General features: G+C 30.3%; 3 protein-coding genes and 1 long non-coding RNA gene across 4 annotated transcripts; 1 reads left to right on the top strand and 3 right to left on the bottom strand.

Annotated features, from left to right (window-relative positions):
• Positions 1–11,562: 11,562 nt before the first annotated feature.
• LOC140877562 (uncharacterized) lies at positions 11,563–12,299 on the top strand. Its single transcript, XR_012149286.1, has 3 exons — positions 11,563–11,700; positions 12,090–12,148; positions 12,226–12,299. It is a non-coding gene; the product is annotated as an uncharacterized lncRNA (long non-coding RNA).
• A 3,553-nt stretch (positions 12,300–15,852) lies between these two features.
• On the bottom strand, positions 15,853–18,777 carry LOC140877152 (probable hexokinase-like 2 protein). The gene is made up of 9 exons (XM_073280679.1): positions 18,491–18,777; positions 17,966–18,122; positions 17,688–17,867; positions 17,523–17,597; positions 16,953–17,108; positions 16,772–16,870; positions 16,551–16,681; positions 16,374–16,455; positions 15,853–16,179 (listed from the first exon to the last, which is right to left on the bottom strand). The coding sequence occupies exons 1-9, from the start codon at positions 18,775–18,777 to the stop codon at positions 15,853–15,855; spliced, it is 1,494 nt and encodes a 497-aa protein (XP_073136780.1).
• Positions 18,778–19,794: 1,017 nt separating this feature from the next.
• Positions 19,795–22,009, bottom strand: LOC140883333 (COMPASS-like H3K4 histone methylase component WDR5A). Its single transcript, XM_073289761.1, has 2 exons — positions 21,333–22,009; positions 19,795–20,252 (listed from the first exon to the last, which is right to left on the bottom strand). The coding sequence occupies exons 1-2, from the start codon at positions 21,978–21,980 to the stop codon at positions 19,959–19,961; spliced, it is 942 nt and encodes a 313-aa protein (XP_073145862.1). The 5' UTR covers positions 21,981–22,009; the 3' UTR covers positions 19,795–19,958.
• A 384-nt stretch (positions 22,010–22,393) lies between these two features.
• Positions 22,394–24,569, bottom strand: LOC140883748 (pentatricopeptide repeat-containing protein At1g71420). The gene has a single exon (XM_073290334.1). The coding sequence runs from the start codon at positions 24,520–24,522 to the stop codon at positions 22,465–22,467; it is 2,058 nt and encodes a 685-aa protein (XP_073146435.1). The 5' UTR covers positions 24,523–24,569; the 3' UTR covers positions 22,394–22,464.
• Between the last annotated feature and the right edge of the window lie 1,065 nt (positions 24,570–25,634).

Below are 25,634 nucleotides of genomic sequence, written 5' to 3'. Positions count from 1 at the left end.
TTTGATACATGAACTATTGGTAAAATGTCATATTGGTACACGAACTATTAAAAATTGCTTAATTGTTACATGATCCAATTAAAAGTTCAATTTTACTCTTAATAGGAATTAATATTAATATTATATTGATTAATTTTAAAATATCTTATTTATTTAAAAATTAATTATATATATAATGATAAACAATTGTTAAGTCAAATTATACAACAAATATTATAATATATTGATATGATAAAAATATATATCACCGAAGTCTGTTGATCTTGTGTTTAAATGATTGAAACAAACATAATCACCATTGTAGTTTTTCAAAATTTAGTATAAAAATTTTCAATATTAAAAATTAGATAATGAAAAAACAAATATCACAGAAAAAATCTCACTCATTATCTCAATTTACGTAGTTCTAATGACTCAAATTTTTTTTACTCGATTTAATAATTTTAAATTTTATATTTTTTTACTCGCACTTAAATTAAATATAAATAAATAAATATGTATTTAATTATATTTTATCGTTATTAAATATATTTTAGTCTTGCATATGATTTATTTATTGAGTTAGTGATTTTATTATTATATAATTTATATCAATTTTTTAAATGGATAATTATTTACATAGATAGCAAAAACATACCATTTTATTTTATATTATTAATATTTTGAAAATATAAATAATTTATTAATGATTAAAATATAAATATATTATAAAAATATTAAGATACTTATTTTTTATTATTTTAAAATTAATATGAATTTTAATTTACAATAAATAAAAATTAATTTAAAAAATAAAATGTACACTTAGTTCAATTTATTATTAAAAAATAATTGAACTTAAAATCAATTACTAAAGGATAAATTAAACTTTTTAGTTAAATCATGTATCAATTAAATCATTCTTTTATAGTTCGTGCACTAAATTGACATTTTACATATAGTTCGTGTATCAAAATGAATTTTACTCAATTAATTTTTAAATATTTAAAATTAATAAATATAATATTAATTCATATTAAGGGTAAAATTGACCTTTTAATTGGATCAGTTACCAATTAAGCCATTTTAAATAGTTCGTGTACCGATATGACATTTTACCAATAGTTCGTATATCAAAATATATTTTACTCAATTTATAATTGTGTGTTTGTGTCTGAAGTTCAGAGGTTGTCCAATGAATATGAATTTGGTGTTACATGAGCTACATGTAATCGGTTTAAATTTTAAGCTTTTAATAAACTTACGTTTTTCGAAATTAATTTACTATGTATTTTTTCACAAAAACTCATGTTGTATGATTTTACGAGTCAATTTATTGTGACGGATATCCTATTTGAATCACTAATAAAAAAAGTATCACTTTTAAGTTTTTACACAAGAAAAATATTATAAATAAATAAAATGACATGTCTCATGAACAAAACTCAGTTAAATCACCTCAAAAGACATACTTTTTGTTCCTTTAGTTTACGTGTCTACCTACATTAATTATATGTATATATATATTGTTTTAATCTAAAATATATTGTGTTTTACACTATTAAATATTAATCGTATACATCCGATGAATATGATGTAATTACAGTCTTTAAATAGAGTTTTTTTTTTTTTTTAAAAGGAGAGATTTATCATAGATCTCAAATTTATAAAAACCTTGTATCAAATTTGAGATTTTTTTTGAGGGTGTTAAATTTGAAATTTTGATATCAGATCGTTTTTCGTGATAAAAACCTTTCAACTAAGGTGTTTATCGATCGTTCAGTTCGGTTTTTATTTTTTTTTTCACTTTTCAATTTAGAAATATATAATGTAATTATGGAACAATTTTCTTTCAGTTCAATTTTATACCAAAATGGTTCGATAAATTTGATTTTGACAATTATTTAAATTAATAAAAAAAATATTTTTTAAAATACTATATGTATATGATGTATTTAGATACTTTTTTTGTAAAATATTTAAATAAAAAATATAAATGAATTAAATAAACAAAAATCAATTAAAATATATACAAAATGATTCTTCGTTCACAAAATATAAGCACATATAATATATAATCTAAATAAAAATATAAAAAATTATAATCTAATGAAATTTTAGTTTTTTTGGTCGATTCGTTTAACATATATAATCCGAAACCGAATCATAAATAGAAACCATATAAATTTCTATTTTTTATTTTGGTTCAGTTTTTGTTGGGCCTATTCGATTTAGAATTAGGATTTTTTCGATTTCAACTAAATTTGACACGGGTGTTTCTAATTAGAAATATATGTTTTTTTTTTTTGTTTTTGAAAATAATTAGAAATATATGTTGACAAGGTATAATATGATCCAAACTCATGTGCTCACGCAAACCTCCTGTGATTTACCTTTGTGTCATGTACTGATATGCAAGCCGGATAATTCGGTACTGCCTATGGAGGGCTATTGATACGGTAACATGTTAATTTTGAATACAAAAATTCATGTAAAATAGTCTATAGATTAATTTTATGAGATCGATATTTTTTTTAGGTCACTAATAAAAAGTATTATTTTAATGTAAAAAATATTAGTTTTTATTGTATGAAACGTTGATAAATATAAGAAATTTTTATAGTGTACGTGACATTTTCTATTAGATAAGATGAATTCGTGGGTTCATACATATTATCAACTCATGTCATCTGTTATGCCTTTTTTGCAAAAAAACTTAAATATAATATTTTCAAAACGGTATACAATTTGGAGAAATGACACTTTGTTTTCAGAAAAAGGTATAATAATTAAATATAAATATAATAATAATAATTCTTCGGGGTAAAAAAATAATAAGTACGATTGTAATGACTAAAAAGGGCATTTTTTAGCTCTAAATTAATGTAAATATGTAATGTAAATGTACAATAACTCTACCAAATTTGTGTTTTAATCTTTTATACAATAGATAAAAATTCCTATGAGACGGTCTCAAAGGTCATTTTTTTAGACGGATCTCTTATATGAGTTATCCATTAAAAAATATTACATTTTATGTCAAAGGTATTACTTATGATTATAAATATGGGTAAGATTGACCTATCTCACGGATGAGATCATCTCAAAGGAGTGTTATCCTATGCCGTAATGTGGTTGGGGGAATATAAGGGCAATAAGATTTGTGAGAGCATCTCCAATGCAACACCATTTTGGTGTATTACACCAAAGCTACAGTGTTGCACCAAGCAACACTGTAGCTTTACGTTGTCTTTTTTTTTTTTTTTTTGGTTTTTTTGTCTTGTTTTTTTTTTGTTTCTAATTTATTATTTAATTATTTAAATAAATAAAAGTAAAATTCATAAATTAAATAATGAGTTTAAATATTTAAATAAATAAAATAAAATTTTAAAAATGCTTAAATTTTTTTCTGAAAATATATGTAATTAAATTTTTAATTCATTAATATTTCTACATAGAAAATATTATTTTAGATATAATAGATATTTTAATTATTGTGTTTAAAAATATTTTGTGGAATAAATTATTTGTTGAAAATAAAATAATAGAAAATATTTCGAGAATATTTTTTTTAGTGTAAAATTTAGAGTTATGGGTTGGAGATGAGTTTTGAATTTGGTGCAGGAATTACATTATTTTGAAGTGAGTGTGACACCAAGATAGCGTAATGAGTTGGAGATGGTTTGAGCATATGGTGTAGGTGGACCGTAGAATCAGGGAAAAAGATTGAACGGCCCCATTTTAATTATCTTTATCTAATAAAGTTTGTCTAGGGAATCAACTTTTTTGTTCTTTGTATTTTTGTTTTCTACATTTTGTTCATAAAATCTTCGATCGTATGATAATATTTTCACGGGTCCTACGACCCTTTTCACATATGTCAAGATCTACCCCTCTGCTGGGTCGAATGACCCAATTTTCACATAATTCATGATTTGATTCAAAAATAATATTTTTGATTTAAGAAATAAAAGTAAATATATTATTTAACTATCTCACGAATTTATATATGTGAAACGCATCGATTCGGTTAATTCATAGTTTCGATAAAAATAATATTTTCACATAAAAATAATATTTTTTTATAAGTCAGGTCGCATCGAATTTGATCAAATATCCGTCTCACAGGATTGACCTGTGATAATGTATCACAAGAGTTTTTTGTAATTAATATACATGCATATATGATTTTAAAAAAAAATACATGCATACATATGTACCAAATAAAATTTCTTTTTTTTTTTCCGGAAAATTTACATTTTTTGTTTTATAAATTGCGTTGTATTTTTTTTTCCTTGTGTTGTATCCCAAATCCACGATTAACAGTTCGATCAATTAATTTTTATGTAATGTTACATGTATACAGAATGTTACACGTTGAGTTACACATTACAATTAAAATTACATGATTATCCTACGTGCATTTTTGAAAAAAAAATTCCAAATAAAGTTCATGGATAATAATGTAATTTTAAGTATAATCCAACGCTTAACACTCTATGTATATGTAACATTATTCTTAATTTTTACTTTTTGTCTAGGTTTGGTCTTTTTTTCATTTGGGCGCTGATTTGACATCAATCACATCAACAATATCTAGTTTTATGTCAACGATTTTTAATGTAACATGACACGTGAGCATTTTTTGATATCTCACTTGTATTCTGATAAATATATAGTTTCTCAAATTCAAATCTTGAACGATCCAGCAGCATAATCACAAATAAAAAAACGTGTAATTATGAACTAGAAATATAATTTTCCATCCTTTTTTTCAAACAGGAACAAATTGAAATATGATAATTTATTTATTTTTTAAAATATTTAGAGAAGTAATGATATTTTTCAATAAAAAAAAAACATAACAATTTCTCGTGGGCCTCATGTATGTTTTTCCCATTTATTGAAAAACTCCCTGTTACATTGTTGTCTTTCAAGATATAATAAATTTATAAATTATAATTAAAATTCATTGAGTGACATAGTCTCTTTACATTTACGCAAGAAAAATGGTAAAACATAACACAAAAATTAACGTGACCCGATTTCTAAAAATGTTATTTCATAAGGACGGAACATACCCTACCGGCTACCGCACATGCTAGAACACATTTATGTTTCTAGTTCATGACTTGATATTCTTAACGACATAATATATTCATAAATAAGACAGATTGTACACTGCAAGAAAACACAGAATTTAACGATTGTTTCGGAATTCCGACTCTAAATGTTGTTTTTTAACAGTATGTCTAGCATGGAGGATTTCGATGAGATTTAACGGGATTTGGAGTCGAAAATATTATTTTTGTGTGTGGTAAAATAGATTTCGAAATAAAATTGATATTTGATGAAATTTCATTTAATTAAATAAAAATTCTTATAAAATTGGTCGAATTTCATGGTATTTCATAGGATTTAAGTTTTTTAAAAAATAATAAATTTTTTTAAAAAATATATTTATTTAACTGACTCATAGGTTTCAAGTCTTCTTCACAAATTTACAAAATATCATTTATCTAAAAGATTATATTATCGATTCACACTATTATATTTAAAATTCTAACCAAACACAAAAATAAAATTTCAATTCCATGAATTTGAAATGCAAATTCAAATTCAAACCAAATACAATTCGAATTCCAAATTCAAAATCCAATTTTCTTTATAAATCCAAATACACTGTAAGTAATATTAAGTAATATCGTTTTATATTTTAGCACATTCACAATATACATCCAGTAAATCAAAGGCTCATTAATCGAATTTCTTTTATCTTACATTACAAGATCATATATAGTAAGGATCCATCATCGTCGTTATTATTGTTTTCTAAAAATGGTGATGGATAATTTCGGAAATTAATCATGCGCAATTCGAATATTTATCTCCATTATTTAATTAAAATTCTTAGTATTATAAAAATTAAATAAATCAAAGAGATTATATATGTTTTTACAACTATTCCAGAAAATAACAAAACTTACACTGAATTTGATTATTTAGAGTTGGGTGCACTTCCAAATCATATTTAAAATATGGTAAGCTGGCTTATATTATATATACTAGTAATATTAGTATTATTGTCACGTGATTTACATTAAAAAAAATTGTAAAAAATTAATTTAAATAATATATATAGATTATTATTATATGATTTAGGTTTTTTTAAAAAATAATCATAACGTGGTACTTTTATAAGCTTTTTCAAAAATATAAATAATCTTAAAATGAATTTATTTTCTTTTGTGACCGACCTATCACCTGAGTCACATGCATATTGATATAGTAAGCAGATTATGGTGCTATGCTGCAAAGTTGTTGAAATATAGCAGAGATCTCATCTGTAGCCTGTCTGAGCTCCGACGAAGATTGAAGCTCAAATCAATTATTTAAATAGTTTATTATCTTAAAAATATTATTCACTAATTTAATTTGTCCATGACATGCTTGATCATCAGATTTATAAATTATCAAGATATGGTTCAATTATTTCCAAATTTCACGAGTTTCATTGTCATCTTCCTCATGCAGTTATCATTTTTATTTTATTTTTTAAAATAAAATTACTTCAATTTTAAAATGGGTAAGAAAACGTGCTTGCTTTTCGTCGTGCAAATGATTTTTTTTTTTAAATGGACGTTATTGAATGACCCATTAAAAAATTGTCTATCGATGAGAGCCGTCTATGCTACGTCATTCGGGTATTATTCGAATGGGGATCCAATGACCAAATTTGTTTTGTATTTGAGATGTACGTTCGCGCAGTCTATGCTACGCCATTCGAGCTTTGTCCGAATGGAGATCCAATGACCAAATTTGTTTTGCATTTGAGATGTTCGCGCGAACATTTCAAATGTAAAAAAAAAAATGGGCCGTTGGATCTAGTACATGGGCTATTCTCCAATCAATGATATGATCACTTTCAGTCGCACTCACGTAGGTATATGGCTTGTAAACATCGTTAATAGACACTCCAGTGTTTCTTTTCATGTGTGGCTAATAAATTAAATGCTTAGTTCAAGTTCTCAAGATCATAAAATTCTTAAATCCAATTATAAAATAAACTGAGAAAGTAATTAGTACTTATAAGTAGATTCTTGTAAACACTTAGGCTTACAGGATGTTGCATATGGAATAAAAAAACATTTTATGTTAAGTAGATATATTCTCGTGAACACTTAGACTCATACTATGTTATACTTCTAATTTTACTCCATATATATAAATTTTGTAAAAAAAAAGTTGAGAAATAATTTTTAGAAACTCTACTACATCTACATAAAAAATGAAGAATTGGTTTGTTTTTGATAAAGGTGGTCAAACAAGGTTGACTGGTGTGGATTCAATTATTAGTCAATTAATTGGGCTTATTATCAATTTAACCCCCTCTAAATTAAATTCACATATAGTGAAAAGACAATAATGACCTCATTGCGCCATCCCTTTCACGGGACCAAGCAGGCGAACGACAGACTGTGAGGGAGAAGTGAGAACTACTTTTTTGCCTAATGAGTGCCCCAGCCAAGAAAATGACTAATCAGTCCCCACTCCATAAAGCAACTCTATTATTTTTGTTAAACTAGTATTTCACCCGTGCGATGCACGGACTATATATTATGTATAATATGGTTAAATTGGATAATATAAAAATTTTGAATATGAAATTAAAATATAAAAAAATTTAATTCTACAATAAGTAATAATAATAATGTTAAAAAATACTTTTAAAAACTTTAAAAAAAATCTTTAAAAAATGTGTCGTGCGATGCACATGATGTTATTTTATACAATTAATGATAAAAAAATAGTAAGATTAAACATTTGAACGAACATAGATAGAATATAAAAATAAATCAAAAAAAATTATGTATACATCAACAACTTAAAATACGGTTTTATCGTGTGAGATCTAGTAGATCTTAACAACATACTAACTGTGTTTCAACGATCAATGCTAGTCTGAAGGGTATAGTTCACGAATAACATGAAGCAAATGTGTCATTTGGTTTGCAATTGATTGGTGACTGTTTTATTGAAGTAGTTGATCATGTTAAATAATATTTTTTGCACATAAATATATTTATACATTAAGTTTATTCAAACCAATATTGGAAATGCTCGGTCAGTTTTGTTAAATTTTTAAATTTTTAATTGTGTGCAGAAAAATCTAGGGATGCGATATCGAACCAAAATATCGACTTTTTGAGATACCGCACCAAAATTTTTTCGATATATAAACATTTTTTTGATATATCAAATTTTTTTCGTTATCTCTACGGTATTAGTATGGATTTTTTTCATACCAAAATTTTAGAATTTCGATATCTGTACCGGTATGAATTTTTTTATACAAATATTTTTATACGATATACCGAAACTCCACCCCTAGGAAAATCATGATTGTTTTTTTTTATAAAAAAATAGAGGTGGAATTTTCAATTTTTTGGAAATAAAATATTGTATGTGCATATAAATATATGAATGTATTAAATGTGATTTTTTTTTCGAATCTTAAAATATGATTTTAATTTTTTTAAAAAAGAAATCAATTATCGTATATGGAATGTTGAAATCTTGGTTAAGATGTATACATATATAATAAATTAACAACATTGTGTAATCTATATATACATGTATATTTAATATTTATCGGGTATTTTAAATGTTTTATTGATATTATGATATATATTTTATATATAAATATATTTATACATATATGGTAAATATGAAACATTCTGTATTTCTTAGTATTGTTTTTTCACATTAGAACCATTATCTAATCCATATATCCATGTATATTTAACATTTATCTTGTATTTTAAATGTTTATTGATATTATGATACATATGTTTATAAATATATTCACACATACATGGTAAATTAGCAATATTATGTAATATATATTTTAAAAGTGCACTTTAATTGTAATTATAAGTGTTTTCAAATTGAAATATTGTATATTTATTAGAAATGTGGAATTGTAATTGTTTGTAAATATTTTTCGTATTTAAAATGAATATATATGTATATAAATAAATGTCAATATTACAAATTTTTAATTTTGTACATGAATATTGTGATTAGATGAAGAATTGTTGATGTTTTAGAAAGCAAATATAACGGGATGATATTTATGTATATTAATTTATGCAAATATTAAGAAATTACATTTATATTTAATAATAACATTTATAGATCTTAAAGATGTATGTATATAAATTATATTACCGAATTCTGTGTGTGTGTATATATATATATATCTATATATATGTCTATGTATAAATTTATATTAAATATTTTTCGAATCTTATGTTGGATTTTTTAAAAAATTTAATTGATGAATTTTATATATTTTGGAAAGCAAATATGATGAATGAAATGTTGAAATAATGAAATATTTTAAATATTTCTGTGTAATTTAAATGAATATATATGTATATAAATATATGTAAATATTATAAAATTTTTAATTACATGAATAATACGATTCAATTTAGAAATATAATAGTTTGTAAATATTTTTCCGTAATCCAAATATGCCAAATATGAAGATTTATAATTTGAAAAGATATAATTTTTTAAAACAATTTATTTTCCGATTTTCACAAAATTTTTGTTTAGAAACCAAGTTTTGGCGGGATTTTACTAAAAATGACAAAAAAAAAATTAAACAAATATTAGAAAGGGAAAGCTGAAATCAAAGAATAATGAAAATAATCATGTGTAATTTTACATGTATATATATATGTATATAAATAGTTGCAAATGTTATGAAATTTTTAATTACGTGAATATTGCAATTTAATTATGAAATTTTTTATTTTCGTTTTTAGCAACATATTTTTGTCAGAATTTTGCCAAAATGACAAAAAATCTACTTATATTTATGTATGTTTAATTATATGAATATTTTGATTTAATTTCGTAATCAAGATATGAAATGCTTTATATTTTTGTTAAACCTAAGTTATTCTATATTTTTCTTAATTTTTAGATTTTGTTGTATTTAAGAATGACCGAGAAGTTAGTAGTGATTTTTTATAATTTTAATTAAGGTAATGATTTTGTATGCTTCTAATTCGCAATTATAGATAGTGATTTTTTATAGTTTTAATTATATTTATGATTTTGTATAGTTTTTTTATACAAAATTAAAAATTAAAATATTATGCAATTTTTCATTACGTAATATTTTGATTAAGCCTGAAATTTAAATTTTTGAAAATCCTCCATAATCAAAATATGCCAAATATAGAATAATTGATTTAATATAATTTTAAAAAGTATGATTTTTAAAACTATTTTTTCCCATTTTTGTTCTGAAAATTTTTATTTCCGAATCTTCTGTTGGATTTTATTTTAAATATTTATTTTTTATTTTTAATTTTTTTTAAAAGCAAATATTATAAAAAAAATGCTGAAATTAGGGAATAATGTAAATAATGTTGTGTAATTTTAATTGGATATATATATATATATATATATATATATAGATGCAAATATTATGGAATGTTTTGTTATATTAATATTGTGATTTAATTTAGTAATTAAAATCTAAAAATTCAATCCGTGCTCAATCTTTCATATTATTAATTATAATATTGTATTCTATTTAAGAAAATTCAATCTCCGAAATTGAAAGACTTTTTAAATGTTAAAAGTAAATTAGGTAATTATTTCATTTCGTATATTAAATCTTCTATTGTAATTCATTTTAAAAATTCAACGACAAAAATTTTAAATATTTTATATATTAAAGCATTTATTTGATAAATACAGATTCATAAAATTAATAAATTTGTATAGAGTGATTAAGCAAATTTTAAAATGATAATTTATTTATTATTATACTTGTATTTATTTATCCACTTTTTAATGTGCAAATTTTTTAGCAAATAAAAATATTATAAACTATGCAAATTTGAGTCAATTATATCTGTGAAATATTTTTATCTATTATATATATATATATATATATATATATATATATGGTATGAAAAGATTTGAAATATGTTTCTTTGCATTTAAAATATAAATAGAAATAAGTAGTGTTTTTTTTCCTTTTTTAGCTAAAAATTTTTGGCGGGATTTTACTATATTTGGCAAAAACTCAGTTATTATATATATATATAGATTAATTAACCTAGCTCATTCAGTTAATTATTATTATCATTATCATTTAATTTCCAATAAACATAGGCTACAATTTCTATTTTAACTCATGATTGATTAACGACTTAATTTTCTCAAAAAAAAAAAGAATAACGACTTAATTTTTTTTTTAAAAAATATCTTATTCATAAGAAAATGTCTAAATCATTGATCTAATGGCCAGAAATAGTGTAAGGCCCGGGATTATTTAATTTTAATCCGAGAATATTTAATTTGGGAATATTTAGAGTTTAGAATTAAATTCTAATATTCTTAAATTGGAAAGGATTGAAATTGAATTAAATCGCTTTTTCGGGGACTGAATTGCAAATAGCCAAAAGTTCAGGGACTAAACTGCAAATATGCTTATATTTATCATCTTTTCCACTTGCTTCATATGCAATTCACGTGTGTTATCAGCAAAAGAAAAGAAAAGAGGCAGAACATCGGCTGAACCCTTGTCCCAAGTCATTTTTATCCGCAAAAGCTCCGATAACTTGCGTTCCGGTTATCAGAAATTCCAGATAAATATATATCTGCGATCACAGCTTCGAGACCTTCGATTTGGTACATGTTTTATTTACATATCTCAGATTTTATTTTTATGTTGAAGATGGAAAATTATGATTTTATCATATATGCGTATATCAGCTGTACCGATCGTGTATTCGCAGACGGTTCGGAAAAAGACTGTCGTTCGGATTTTATATGAATTTGGGAAGAATAATTCGAACACTATCATGTTTGATTGATACTGATTTTTATGGTAATGAGATGATATGTTAGAGATTATAAGTTATCTGGATTGTTGGATTGATTGGGATATTGTTTGGATTGCCGGTTTTAGTCGTTATGCCGCCGATTTGCAAATTGTCAAGATTTTGCTCTTATTGATTGAACAAAGCATGATTAGAGTTGGAATTTGATATGGTTAGATTGTATCTACTATTTTTCAGATTTGATCAAAGTGTTCCGAACTCGAGATTGTCGATTCGAATCGAGAACGATTTAGAAGGTTTGAAGTTCTTTAGTTGAAATTTTGTTATGCTTTGGAACAGATTTTGATAGATGGTTTTACTATGATGTTTTCAGACTTGAAGTACTGTCAGACACGACATCGAAAGGTATAAATGACAGCAAATTCAGATGGGATAGAACGCTTGAAATAGCTTTCATTTCAAGTATTCCCATGTCAATCACATACTTGTTTCTTTATATTTCTTATGTGATTATTTGTTTGTACTGCTTTGTTTGCTTATATGCTTAGTTGTTCAAGATGTGTTTTATAGCTTTTAATGCATACAGCTTATGTTGCATTCATCTTGAACTCCAGCCTTAATAGCACAGAGGGCAGCCATCGCCTAGAGTGCAGATGACGTTTGGAGAGCTGTAGTGAGTGGCATGGACTGTAAATTTATTTCTAGAGTCAGCTTGACTCATGGCACATAATATGGATTTATGTTCAGAGCCAGAAGACTCACTATAGTTGTACCAAAGTCAGAGGACTAAAATACTTGATGCCGCCTCGAATGGGAGTATCGGTGGTTTGATAGTTATTTTATTCCTCGGGATCCCAAAGAACTAAGTTTTATTGATATCAGCTTGATAGCCTTCCTTTGCCATTTGCATTGCATTTACGTTTATTATCTCGCGTTTAAAGTTGTTTATACTGGGATTTTATTCTCACCGGAGTTATCCGGCTATTGCTTTGTTTTGTATGTGTGCATGGCAATAGGTGGGGCAGGAGCTAGTCAGAAAAGACAAGGATAGCTCGAGATTGAGGCATAGCAAGTGAGGACACGGGCTTAAGTAGCACGACTTGTACTTTATGTTGTTGAACCATGCTAGAAGTGATACAAGAACTTTGTATATTATGGCTTGAATACATGCTAGTTTATGTTTATTATGTTTAGAAGCTTGTAAAACAAAATTTTTTTTTTTAGCTCTTGTTTCGTTAATTCTTTTAAGTACTTGTTTAATTGTTAATTACAATAAATTGCCCTAAGATAAGATTAGCAACCCGGGTCCCCACAAATAGACACACCCAAAAATAAACATCTGGATCATGGAGATATTAACGAGTGACCTACGTATAAGTAGCCCAATTATGGGCGGTCCAACATATATACACGGAGGGCCTGAGCTTTGATACCATGTTAAGAAATTGACTCGGATCTAACTCAACTCAAAAGCTATCTCAAGTGGTGAGAGTTGTCTTTGTCTATATTAAGGACTTTCAGGAAACTTTATCATACCGATGTGAGACAATATTTCAATAGATGGACTTGTAACTCGTGATACTCATTAATAAAATTTTACAAGTTTCCATTAAAAAAAATGTTGGAGGGCTAATGTGACAAGTTAAGATAAATATCCTCGACAACTCTGTCATGCAATATGGAGAATTTCACTCAGTGTATTTAAAATCATTCGATGATCACATATGTTGGACACACATCATGAATTTTTCGAGTAGCTTCAAATTTCACCATAATGTTACATCAGATGAAATTCATACTAAAAATAAAAATATCATATATATATATATATATACATATATGTATATATTATATGATGTTTTGTCCTATTAGAGTGGGCTTGGTTGTACAAATTGTCTCGACGTAAGGTCACGTATAAACGTATTGTAGAATTCTTTTTGCAGTTTCTTCTAACTTACTCCAAAATGGCTCGACAATGCTTCTTCAAAGTCCACCATATCACCAAACTTGTCTCCAATTTTACAATTAAAAATACTAAAAAACTAAAAGATATTTGGTTTTTATAACACGAGATCGAATATATTCCACTTTGTGTCTCTGGATTCTAGTGCTTGCTGGATTGAACTTGTCCTAAAATTACATATATATTTCAGATGCAAACTAATTAATCTGCATGTGATTGATTAAAAGGGAATTTCGGTGAGCTATGGTTTTGATGACACCATCACCATGTATTACGTGCCCACAATATGCATGCATGTGACCGGCAAGCTAGTGTGGTCTTGAATTCCAAAATACCCTTGCAAAAATAAATTTTATGTAAGTTATAAAACAAAACGTCAAATACAATAAAATCGTAATAAAGTTTCAAGTTTTACAAAATTAAATAAACGTAACGAAAGTTTAATTGTAATGTATTTCGGTAAACTGCTCCAATGCGGTCACCCCACAATCTATTGGTATTTCATGTTTTATTCTCTTTTTTTCGTGCTTTTAGAACATTGGATTTTATATGGTGTAACATATTAATATTCAAGTTTTTTTAAAGAAAGAAAAAAAGTCAATAAATTTATCGCACTACAATCAAATTTTCGAGTGATTAATTAGATATTAAAATCTCGTACGTAAAAGGCAACTTACCGTACGATTTTAGTAATTTTACATCATAATAATAGTAAAGGAAAATTATAATTTGGTCTTGTGTGTTTGTCTTTTGCAATTTCGATCCGCTAAGTTTTCAGATTTCAGTTTTAGTTTTGTATGTTACGACTTTTGGCAATTTTAATCATTTTTTTTTAAAAAATTCTTACATGTTACTATACACGTCAATTCCACATCAGCACTCATTGATGTCACATCAGCGTCACATAAAAAAAGACTAAAATTTGTCTAAAAAAACACAGATAGCGGACTAAAACTGAAATATGAAAACATAGAGAACCGAAATCGCAAAGTGACATACATACACAACCAAAAAAATAATTTTTCTTAACAATAATTTACAAAACCCTATTAAATATTTAAATTTTGATTTGAGACGGGGTTTCCTTTACAAAGATTGATTTATTCTCTATTACCACGTTAACGTTAGTGGTCAATCACGTACCAATTACATCATTAACTACACAAATTGCAACAACATCGTCTTCATGGCAAGTAATAACATATGTACAATAAAAGTTATATATGTCACACGTTATTTTTGAAAAATTACAAAACTATGATACTTTTATTGTTATAGTTTTGTAATTTTAAATATAACATGCATTTGTGTGTGTAACTATTCTCATCATGCAAGGACGGATTTAGCTTAGGCTAGTTTAGGTTGTAGCTCACCCCCAAATTTTTTTTATTACATATGTAAGTTGTTTTACTTAATTCAATATATAATACTTAATTTTGACACCGGAAGCCTAACCCATCTTCTTAATTCTAGTGCACAACATTTTTGGAAGGAAAATTACATTTTGGTGTTGCAAATTTGTCATTTTATGATTTTGATTATTTATGTTATCAAATTTCAGTTTTAATCGCGCAATGTTTTTTGGTAATTCTTGTCTTTTTTTATTGGAAGTGCTAATGTGACACTATAAACTTCAGTGTCATACCAGTACTGCATTGTTTCCAAGTCAGAGCCAAGTGGAAAGAAAGATGAAAGCTGCGAAAAAAAAAAACCAAGATAACAGATTAAAATTGAAATTTGACAACATAGATGATCAAAATCCTAAAGACAGACATATATAACCAAAAACACAATTTTTCTATTTTTTGTGAGTGGTACAATGCAATGACCTTTTTTTTAATATATAATTTATTGATTAAGTTCAAGTCCACCCCAATTCTAATTTCTGAATCCGTCCCAATCATCATGTAACAATTTTTCAAAGGAAATCTTCAAAGTAAACCTCGTACAAATACCAAATAAATGATAAATTGTCAAAAGTATCATCATATCATATAATAAAACACTAAACTAGCTCTAGAAAAATAAGAAATAATATCAGGGGTGTGCAAGACATTGTGTTTGTGCAGCAGCCAAGAATATAGAGCCAGCCCCTGAACCACCATGCGAGTGCTCTATTATCACATTATCTGAAAGCTCGCTCCCCAGCATTTCCCACACACTGCTGTGCAGGTAGTTTCGGAATATACGGTAATGCTCGTATAGCCCTCCTTCGACCACTATCGCGCTCCTCTTGTTAGCGAGTCTGCCCAGTTTCTTCACGATTCCGACTATTCCAGCTCCCACCAATCGAGCTCCACGCTCGACTACGACGTCGCATACCTCTGCTACTATTTCTCTAGCCATAGGACTTGAATTGCTTATCTGATACCCACCACATGCTCATTAGTCATGTTAAAAGTATAAACATGTCAACAAGTTGGCAAAAATTATACCGGTCCCGTCTCATTCCTTCCTACCAAACATGCACGCCAGTCGTCAAGTGCAACTCCCTTTAATCAAATAACAATTCAAGAAACTACTAAGGAATAAAACATATATATAATATATCAGAGTACCTCAAAGATTTCCTTCAGCTTCTCATTCACTACTTCATAATCCTCAGATGTATCTTGGTGCATTACAGCCATATCAGGTGACCTGAATACAATTTAATGAAGAAAACTTGAGTTTATAAATTCAATTTTAATATATATATTTAAAATCTTAGAGTAACATATTAGTCTCTTAATTACTTTAACAAGTAAGGGATGGCTAGTTTTGGTGGAACAGAGTCTCCGAATAAAGCAGTTTCCCGAGCCATCTTCAATAATACTCTCCTAACAATCTCTCCCAAGTACATGCCAGAAATAAGCTTCTCAAAAATCTGGAAAACATATGTTATGATAAAAAAAAAAAACAATAAATAACATTGAAGTTTCAGAAAAAATCCAAATCCTAAACTAAAGATCAATACCCGGTGTCCTGGATTCGTGCTTTCGACATCCAATGAGACGTCGAACTCCGTCAATGGAAGATGAGAGGACTTATAGTTTCCCCATTGCATGTTAACAACCTGCCATGCAAGAATTAATTAAGCTCAATCAATCTGAATATTAATATAACGTTGGGTTTTGGCTCCATGTACGTTTGCGTACCGTTTCGGACGAATTCCGCTGTTGTGCTAGGAGTTTTGAGGCTTCTTGGGGTGATTCCATGTAAGAAACATCAGTTGCCATGCCTAAAGTCACAGCAGCAACACTTTCTCTGCTGTAGTATCTTCCTCCAGCCAAATTTCCAATTGTATCATGAACCTATAAATCCCACCTCCCACGATCAAATATTTTACAGGCCCGAATATTTATAAGGGAAAACTGCAATTTTGGTCATGTATCTTTGTCACTATGCGATTTTGGTCATCTATGTTTTCATATTTCAGTTTTAGTCCCGCATGTTCCGATTTTTGGCAATTTTGGTCATTTTTCTTCGAAAATGCTGACGTGGCACTGTACACGTCAGCTCCACGTCAGCACTGTATTGGTGTCACATCAGCGCCACATCGGAAAAAAGACTAAAATTGTCAAAAAAATAAAGATACCGGACTAAAACTGAAATCTGAAAATGTATTGTACCGAAATCGCAAAGTGACAAACAAACATGACCAAAAAAACAATTTTTCCTATTTATAATGAAGCTAAAATGGATCAAGAATTGAATCCATCACTTACGATTGCAAAAACTTGCATGTTCAAACTGTTCTTCTCCAAGGACTTGTTGATTTGGTCTCTCAGTTCCCTGCCAACCTGATTTATAACGCAGGCAAACATACATTACGTGAATGTATCGTTGCACTAATCGAATCGAACGGTTTTCCTTAGTTAAGAGTACTCAACGGTGGAGTCGACTGACAAATCTTGCGACTCAAAGTTGATCATAGAGGTGAATGCAGCAGCTTGATCTGCGGGAAACGAGACCGTGAATCCCAGTTTTTGTTCTCTTGATCTTGCCTCACCTTCTTTTGCATGTATCGAGACGAATTTCGCCAGCTCCAGGGAGATGAAATCTAGTAGTTCCTGATAATTTGAACTTTGATCGATAAAGATCGAGTGTTTTGCTGAAATCCCATCAGTTTTTTTTTTTTTTTTTTTTATACATTCGACTCATGACATACCTCGCAAGAGTTAGTATCCGCCATTACAGAAGGAGGAATCTGAACCTCTTGGCGTTGCAGTTCAGATACAGGCTCGTTCTTGCCGTCTAATTTGGCTCGCAACATTACAAAATTTGTTCCCCGCAGGTTAATGCCATAATATGTTCCTTTTTCTTCCCTGTCATGCATGATGCATGCATGTGTGTTATTTATATCAAAGATTAATGACAATCAATTTTACAAACACGGGTTAATTGCATACATCCATTAAATCTTAAAAAAGAATGGTCTTGAACATACTCCGTCTTTTTTCAAATCTTGAGCACATAAATTCTCGTGATTTCAAATTTTGAGCATGCACCCCCCTTGTGCATGTTTTCAGGGATACTTGTGCTCAAAATTTAAAAACATAGAAATTAATAGTTATAAGAAGTTTTCAGCAATCTTGTAATTCACGGGACAACGTGTGTACTTAATCTTATAACGTGAACACGGTCGAATATCAAATTTCTTGAAATAGTTGAAGGTAATCTAAAATTTGTTTACCCTGTGGGAAGTGGTGCGAGATAGGAGACGAGCAAGGGAAGTGCGGGGATGCTGTCTCCATCCTTACCGACGTCGAGTGCCGTCTGCATTTCAGACGCCAACTCATTGGCGATGTGCCAGAGCTTGGCCACTGGTGTGGCGCAGTCCCTGGCGAACTTACGAAGTATTCGCTGAGCTTGCCTCAACCGCCGCTCGCTGCGACGCTTCCAATGCCTTACTAACAGAGATGCACCCACCGCCGCCGCAGCCATAGCCATGGCCGCAACCGCCACCACTTCCTTCTTCATCTCTGCCGCTGCTGGTTCTTTCGATCCGTAAATCCGACGTTCGTTCGACTTTTAGTAATTTACGTCCAATTATGATTCGAGTCCCATTTTGCTGTTATGAAAGTTGAAACAGAAACGCGACTTTGGTGTGAGGTGGGAACAAGCTTTTTAGTCAACGGGATCCGATTTTAACGTCTTGCATTTCGTACTTGATATTTTGATTTTTGAACAAGTGTTGAATTTTGGTTTTAGAGTGACATTGTGATTATTTATATATATGTGTGCGTGTGTAATAAAATTTTAATTATAATTTTTAAGCATAGGTAATAATTTATTGAATGCATAAATAACAGAAATTTATAAATATTGATATTATATTAAATAGTTTGTATAGTTTTTTTTAAACAATTGAATAGATAAAATGTAGTTAGGCACCGTTTCTTCACCATATTATTAATATATGTATAACTCATCTCATTATATCCTACGTTCTTTTCATCATATTATTTATACATATATTAACTATTTATTTTACATCAATCAAATCATTAATTATTTATCTCACGTCAATCAAATCATTGAATTCAAATTATTATATTACCCCTTATAAATAATATAATTTTTATTTATTTTATTGTTAAAAAGACAAAAAAATCATTTAACATTTTTATATAAAATTTAATCAATCAAATCAAATAAATTATAATCTATCAATCAAATCCAATACTATTTTAACTATCATTTCTTATTTATTTTTTATTACATTATATTACTTATCTATATATTACTTATACCATACCTCAGACCAAACGATGTCTTACTATAATAAGAAAATCAAGCGAAGGTGAAATGTGGAAAAGATTAGATAGATATTTGTGGAAATTTTAAAAAGTTTCGCAAACATACCGAGAACTTTAACTTTAATAATATAATATACATATATATATATACTAATTTTGGCATATATCTTATAATAATAATATAATACAAATCGTAGTTTAAATACGATGGAAAATATAGTAAAGCTGACATAATGGAGAAAATAGTTGAATATAACTATTATAGCAAATGGCCTGAGGACACAAAATACAAGAACCGTATAGTCTTGCAACCCTGCTTCCCAGTTCCTATAATCTCTATTCAGGAATGTTGTTAAATCACCAGAAATAACTATGATACAAAATTCTAGCAACAAAACTAAATCAATCCTCCTCCTGAGTCCAAATCTTGACCGTCTTGTCGTTCCCAAGAGCGCCAGATGCGATCATATTTTCAGTCGGGTGGCATGACACAGATAACACTGCATCTGTATGGCCTTCAAGCTTTTGAACAATTTTCCGGGACTGGAGCTCCCACAAGTACACACAATTGTCCTCTGATCCACTAACAATGTACTTCCCATTTGTTATGGAAAATGTTGAAGAAATGCAGTACTTCGAGTTGACATGGCCCGTGTATGTTTTCAAAAATTTGCCCGTGGACAGGTTCCAAAGCCGCTGCAAGTAAAAAATTCAATGTTACATGGGAGAGAACTCGATAGAACAAGTGCAAGCACACTCGTCTTACACATTAGGCAACAATTTCAAAAGTTCCCAGACAAGGGAAGGATGTGAATATCATCGAACTGTGGCAGGTCATATCTGCTTGTTTGTCAACTCTGTAAAAATTTAACCTCACATGAAAATAAACAACTCTGCATAACACGACTTTTGGTTCTACAGTTCAAGAAACTTGAACCGCTACCACCACTATGCAACCTGATTCTGATAGGAGCTGAACCTATTATATCTTAATCTTAAAATTTTCTAAAATGGACAAAGATTTCACCCAGACAAGATTCGTGTCATGAGAGATCATGACAAATGTGAGAGGAAATGGAAATCAAGAGTAAACAAATCTTGTTCATTTTCAGTACCATGTGGGAGGTATAGCAAGATGACAGCGCATACAAAGTAAAAAACCAGTAGGATTTTTTCAAGCCAATGATTCCGTTTTAGACCATCTACTTGTGTTACATATTTGGAGCACCAATAACATCACTATTATCTTGATAACACAATTCCTAGCTAATAAGTATCACTTCTGGTCTCTTAAAAAAAAAAAAAAAAGGTAACACTTCTGGCAAAATCACTTCAAGTTAAAACAAGTTATAGTTAAAATGAACTCAGAAAAGGAACACACAAAAACAATCACACTGAGGGCATGCCAACCAACCAAATCTTCATATTCATGAAACATGATGGAACCAGAGAGATAAACTGTAACTTATTTCATTTAAGTACTTTGTACCTCCGTAACCAAACTTGATATTGGTGCAATTAAATGTTCTGCAGTCTCTCCCTCAATTTTTTTTTTAAATACACAATATTCATGAATAGTTACTCGAAATGTGTTTCAGGCCTCAAATTTATCAAGTGGTGCCCATCTATTGATTTTTAGAGCACTAGATGTCCTTACGAAGCTCAGAATTTACACTTTAAACTCTGTTCCATCAAGAAGAATTTAGCATACAGTAATGAACTTAACTAAATCAATTAAAGGATAAAAATCAAGAAATGGAATTGAAAGCAGCTCACCAAAGTACTATCCAGAGTTCCGACTAGGATAAATTTCCCATTGGGCGAAAACTTGACAAAACTAACAGGCGGATGCTCATCATCTATAAGAGTCTTCATACAATGCCCAGTGGAGGTATCCCAAATCCTGCAAAGCCCATCATAACTACTCGAAACAATAATCGACCCATCCAAATTGAAATTAACCGCCGTCACAGGGTCGGAATGAGCGGGGAGGACCTTCAAGCATTTCCCAGACTTAACATCCCAAATGCGTACGGTTTCGTCGAAGGATCCGGAGGCGAGCATGTTGGATTGGGGGTTAAAGTTGACGCAGAACACGTAGTTGGAGTGGCCGGTCAGGGTTCTGATGTGGGACCCAGTGGTGACGTCCCAGAGGCGGAGGGTGCAGTCGTCGGAGGCGGTGGCGAGGAAGCGGTTGTCGGAGGAGAAGGCGAGATCGGAGATCCCGAGTTCGTGGCCATAGAATTCGTGGTGGGTGGTGGCTAGGGAGGAGACGAGGTAGGTGCGGGCGGTCTTGTCGGCGGAAGCGGAGGCGAGTACGCTTCCGTCGGGAGAGAATTTGACGCTTGAGACGGCGCGTTTGTGGGAGCTCAGTGTGTGCTTCAGACTGTAGGGTTTATAGGGCACTGCTGCTTCCTCCGCCATTGATGACTTTCAGGGTTTTTCGGTTCTTATATTATATATAGAATTATAGATAGATTTTATATGTCACTTCCGGTCTAGTCTAGAGTATTTTGTTGATTTTTTTTTATTTTTTTTTTAATATGCCGATTTAAAGATACAATTATTTTTTATGAGTCTCAATTGAAAGATACATTTCACGAAATTAATTTGTGATACGATCTCACTCAGCGATTCGATCTTTAAAAATAAATCATTCTTTCGATTTCAGATACATTGGTCTGTTTTGCAGTGCCCCAACTATCCTGGATGTAATTAGTCTTGTCCAAAACGGATCCAGTAACAAAACAAAGGCAGCAGCACATCGATTTCTAATTTAATCAGGCACAATTAAAAAAAATAATTGTTATTAATTTTGATATACATTAGCATTTAGCCAATCCTGGAATGATTTCTGAAACTATCGGCCTTCAAATTTCATCTAAGAGGTGTTACAAAACAAACACAGTCACCAGTAATTATTGCAAGAGCAAGCTCCCTCCTTAAAATGATGGAACCGGTTAGCATCTCTTACGATGATAACCTTCCCAGCAAATCTCGACGCCATTCTCATAAAATTATGGCAGTCTAAACAGATTCGTATATTCTTCATGATCTTGATAACACCCCCACTGGAAAACGTTCCACCGGAATTCATTAAAGAGAAGGCCAAAGCCAGCTTCTCGCTGTGGTGATACAAATGCTCCTCTTTATGCTCTTCTTCTACATCATGTAAAACCAAGCTCGTCGCAGGAACGTAGCCTACTTTCTTGAGTTGTCTCAATAGCTCCTCCAAGTATACACATATTGCTTCTAGGCAAGGGTGTCGCTGACCACCGGATGCAAACTCGTGCACCCTGTTTCCAACCTCTGTCCAGCTCAAACCTGGTTCTTTTCTTATCCCAAAGTGGTTCATTTTATTCCTCGTCAAACCGCCTTGATAAAAATTATTGCTTGAGCAATAAATATTGGAGATCATAACATATCCAAGGGAGTTTTCTGGATCTAATTCCTTCAACTTTGATGATGCTAAGTTGGCCATATGGGTTTCTCCATGTTTTCGGCATGCTCCAAGAAAAGCACTCCAAACAACGAAATCCGGTTCAATAGGCATTTTCATTATGACCTTTTTGGCTTCTGTAAGACATCCAGCTCGTCCCAAAATATCAACCATACAAGCATAATGATCAAGTTGAGGAACGACTCCATATTTCTCGAACATGGTTTCAAATATCTCAGTTCCTTCTTTCACCATCCCAGCATGGCTGCACAAAGAGAGCAATGCAACAATGGTCGTGTCATCCGGTGCAACATCCATTTGTTTAAAGAAGTTTAGTCCTGCTTCGGCATCACCATGTACTGCATGAGCCTTGAACATTGAATTCCAAGAGATGATATCTCTAAGTGGCATTTCGTGAAATACTTTCTTTGCATCATCTACAGAACCACATCGAGCATAAGCATGAATAAGAGCATTATTGAGCGCTGGAACGTTCACAAAGCCTACTCGAATCACCTGAGAATGCACGGCTGCAGCGTGCCTCTCAGTCACAAGATTTGAACAAGCCTTCAATAAAATGGAAAAAACGTAACAATCTGGACATAAGCCTTCCCTACTCATCTGATTGTAAAGGAGAAGAGTTTCTTCCGGGGCCCTCTCGGAAAATGCTGTCATGATTCCAGTCCACATAACAACATCCCGATGCGAACAAGATATCTCCAAGAACAACTTATAACAATCACTAACCTCCGCACCAACACTAGAATAAGCTTGTACTAAAGCAGTCGCTACTCCAACATCTAGTCCCAACCCTGTTTTCACGCCAATGCAATGCAATTGCGAGCAACACAAGTGCCCCACAATATTGTCAAGTCCACATAGCGAAGAATTTAAGCTCAGGAACGTGGCCCGATCGAAATCAACACCATCGCGGAACATTCTTCTAAACAAAGAAACGGCTTTATCAACCTGTCCATGCTTTCCAAACCCTGCAATCATTGAATTATAAGTAACAAGATTGCGAGTGCCCATCTCTTCGAACACCCTACAAGCCTCAGCACCCGAATTGGAACCATTCTTCCAATACATTCCCACCAAAGCATTCCCCACATAAATCCAACCCTCGTAACCTGTTTTCAAAGCAAGCGCATGTACTTGAACACCTCGTTTATAATCACAAACCGAAAACACGCTCGCATAAGCAAAATCATTGGGTTTAATATGAAATAACATCTCAGAAAACAAGCCAAAGCATTCGTCCACGTGTCCGTGCTGGGCGTACCCTGAAATAAGCGCAGTCCAAGAAACAATGTTTGTGTGAGGCATTTCGGTGAACAGCTGGTGTGCAATGTCCAAGCGGCCACACTTCGAATGCCTGTTGATGAGGTGATTGGCGGCGTAGAGGTCCAACGGTTGAGCTCCGGTGAGACTTCGGGCTTGCACATGGCGGCGGGGAGCTTGGCATTGGTGGGATGTCTTTAGAATCCTGCAGAAAGCTATGGAAATCGGTGTGAGAGCACTTTTCATGTGAATCTCATAGCTTGGCGTTCATGGTCAATAGACTATGAATTCGGAATTCCTATTACATCCCTTGTCCGATAATTGACTAATTCGCAGTCAAGTAAAATACAGTAAAATCAGAAACTTCAAATATAAAAATTAATTATATCGTAACTATATTTTATATTAAAAAATTAATATAATAAAGATTAAATTTAAGCTATATCTGTACGTATTGCGTGCATGTAATAAATAATTGGTTTTTAATTTTCATCATCTAATCTAATGTTTTTTGAGGATGATATAATGAATATAAACACTCTGCGTGTAAAATAGTCTGTAGAATATAAATTATATACTTTAATTTATGTTTTTAAATAATTTTTTTTGGAAGCCATGTTTTTTTATATTTTACCATCGGCATTATGTTGAAGAAAAATTATTACTAAAGAACGTGTATATTATAAATACTAGCAACGACGCACACGCAAGCGTGTGGAGCATAATATTTATTATTTTATATAACGTTAGTTAGTAAGATATCAGATTTCTTGTTATGATTTTTTTATTATTCATAAATTTTATAATAAATAATTTAAACAATCGACAAAGATTTTGGAAAAATGAGATCGAGAACACTGTTGAAGAAAAGTGGGTGTTTGGGTGGCATGGGAAGTGGGCCGTGATTTTATATTTTAGTCACAAATTTGGGCCGGTAGTTTACCTAATTAAGGGAGTTTTCATATTGTAATTGTAATTTATGAAGAAGGGTAATTTAGTCTATACATTAAATTGACCATGACAATTTTTATAAGGTGTTTAGCAATAATTATATAGTAAAGATAATGGATCGAATATTTTAAAAAAAAATTGTTAATCAATCATTAATTTTTAGTCTTTTTTTTTACCGATGTGGGATCCTGCAGTCGCTGTCTTTGATGTGCACCTGGTGAACCTTCGAACTAACGCAATAACTTGCAAGTCACGCTAGTCGGGTAAACTATACCTGACAAGTCATGTGCAGCAGACTAGTCTAAGAAAAAATTGGTAGGGAAATCGAACACCTGACTATTAATCAAGCATTTACCTACTTCACAGAGTTGAACTGTCTTTGGAGTTTAATCGAACACTTGACCATT

The sequence above is a fragment of the Henckelia pumila genome, chromosome 2, assembly GCF_033568475.1.
Source record: "Henckelia pumila isolate YLH828 chromosome 2, ASM3356847v2, whole genome shotgun sequence".
NCBI classification, from domain to species: Eukaryota; Viridiplantae; Streptophyta; class Magnoliopsida; order Lamiales; family Gesneriaceae; genus Henckelia; species Henckelia pumila.
The sequence above is the reverse complement of the archived record's forward strand: the minus strand, read 5'-3'. Positions and strand labels throughout refer to the sequence as shown.

Coding starts and splice junctions, on each gene's coding strand:
- LOC140877152 (XM_073280679.1), bottom strand. CDS start 18,777: ATGAAGAAGGAAGTGGTGGCGGTTGCGGCCATGGCTATGGCTGCGGCG. Junction 17,109..17,522: donor ACATGCAAGTTTTTGCAATC/GTAAGTGATGGA, acceptor TGGGATTTATAG/GTTCATGATACAATTGGAAA. Junction 16,871..16,952: donor AGCGGAATTCGTCCGAAACG/GTACGCAAACGT, acceptor CTTGCATGGCAG/GTTGTTAACATGCAATGGGG.
- LOC140883333 (XM_073289761.1), bottom strand. CDS start 21,980: ATGGCGGAGGAAGCAGCAGTGCCCTATAAACCCTACAGTCTGAAGCAC. Junction 20,253..21,332: donor GAACTCTGGATAGTACTTTG/GTGAGCTGCTTT, acceptor TTTTACTTGCAG/CGGCTTTGGAACCTGTCCAC.
- LOC140883748 (XM_073290334.1), bottom strand. CDS start 24,522: ATGAAAAGTGCTCTCACACCGATTTCCATAGCTTTCTGCAGGATTCTA.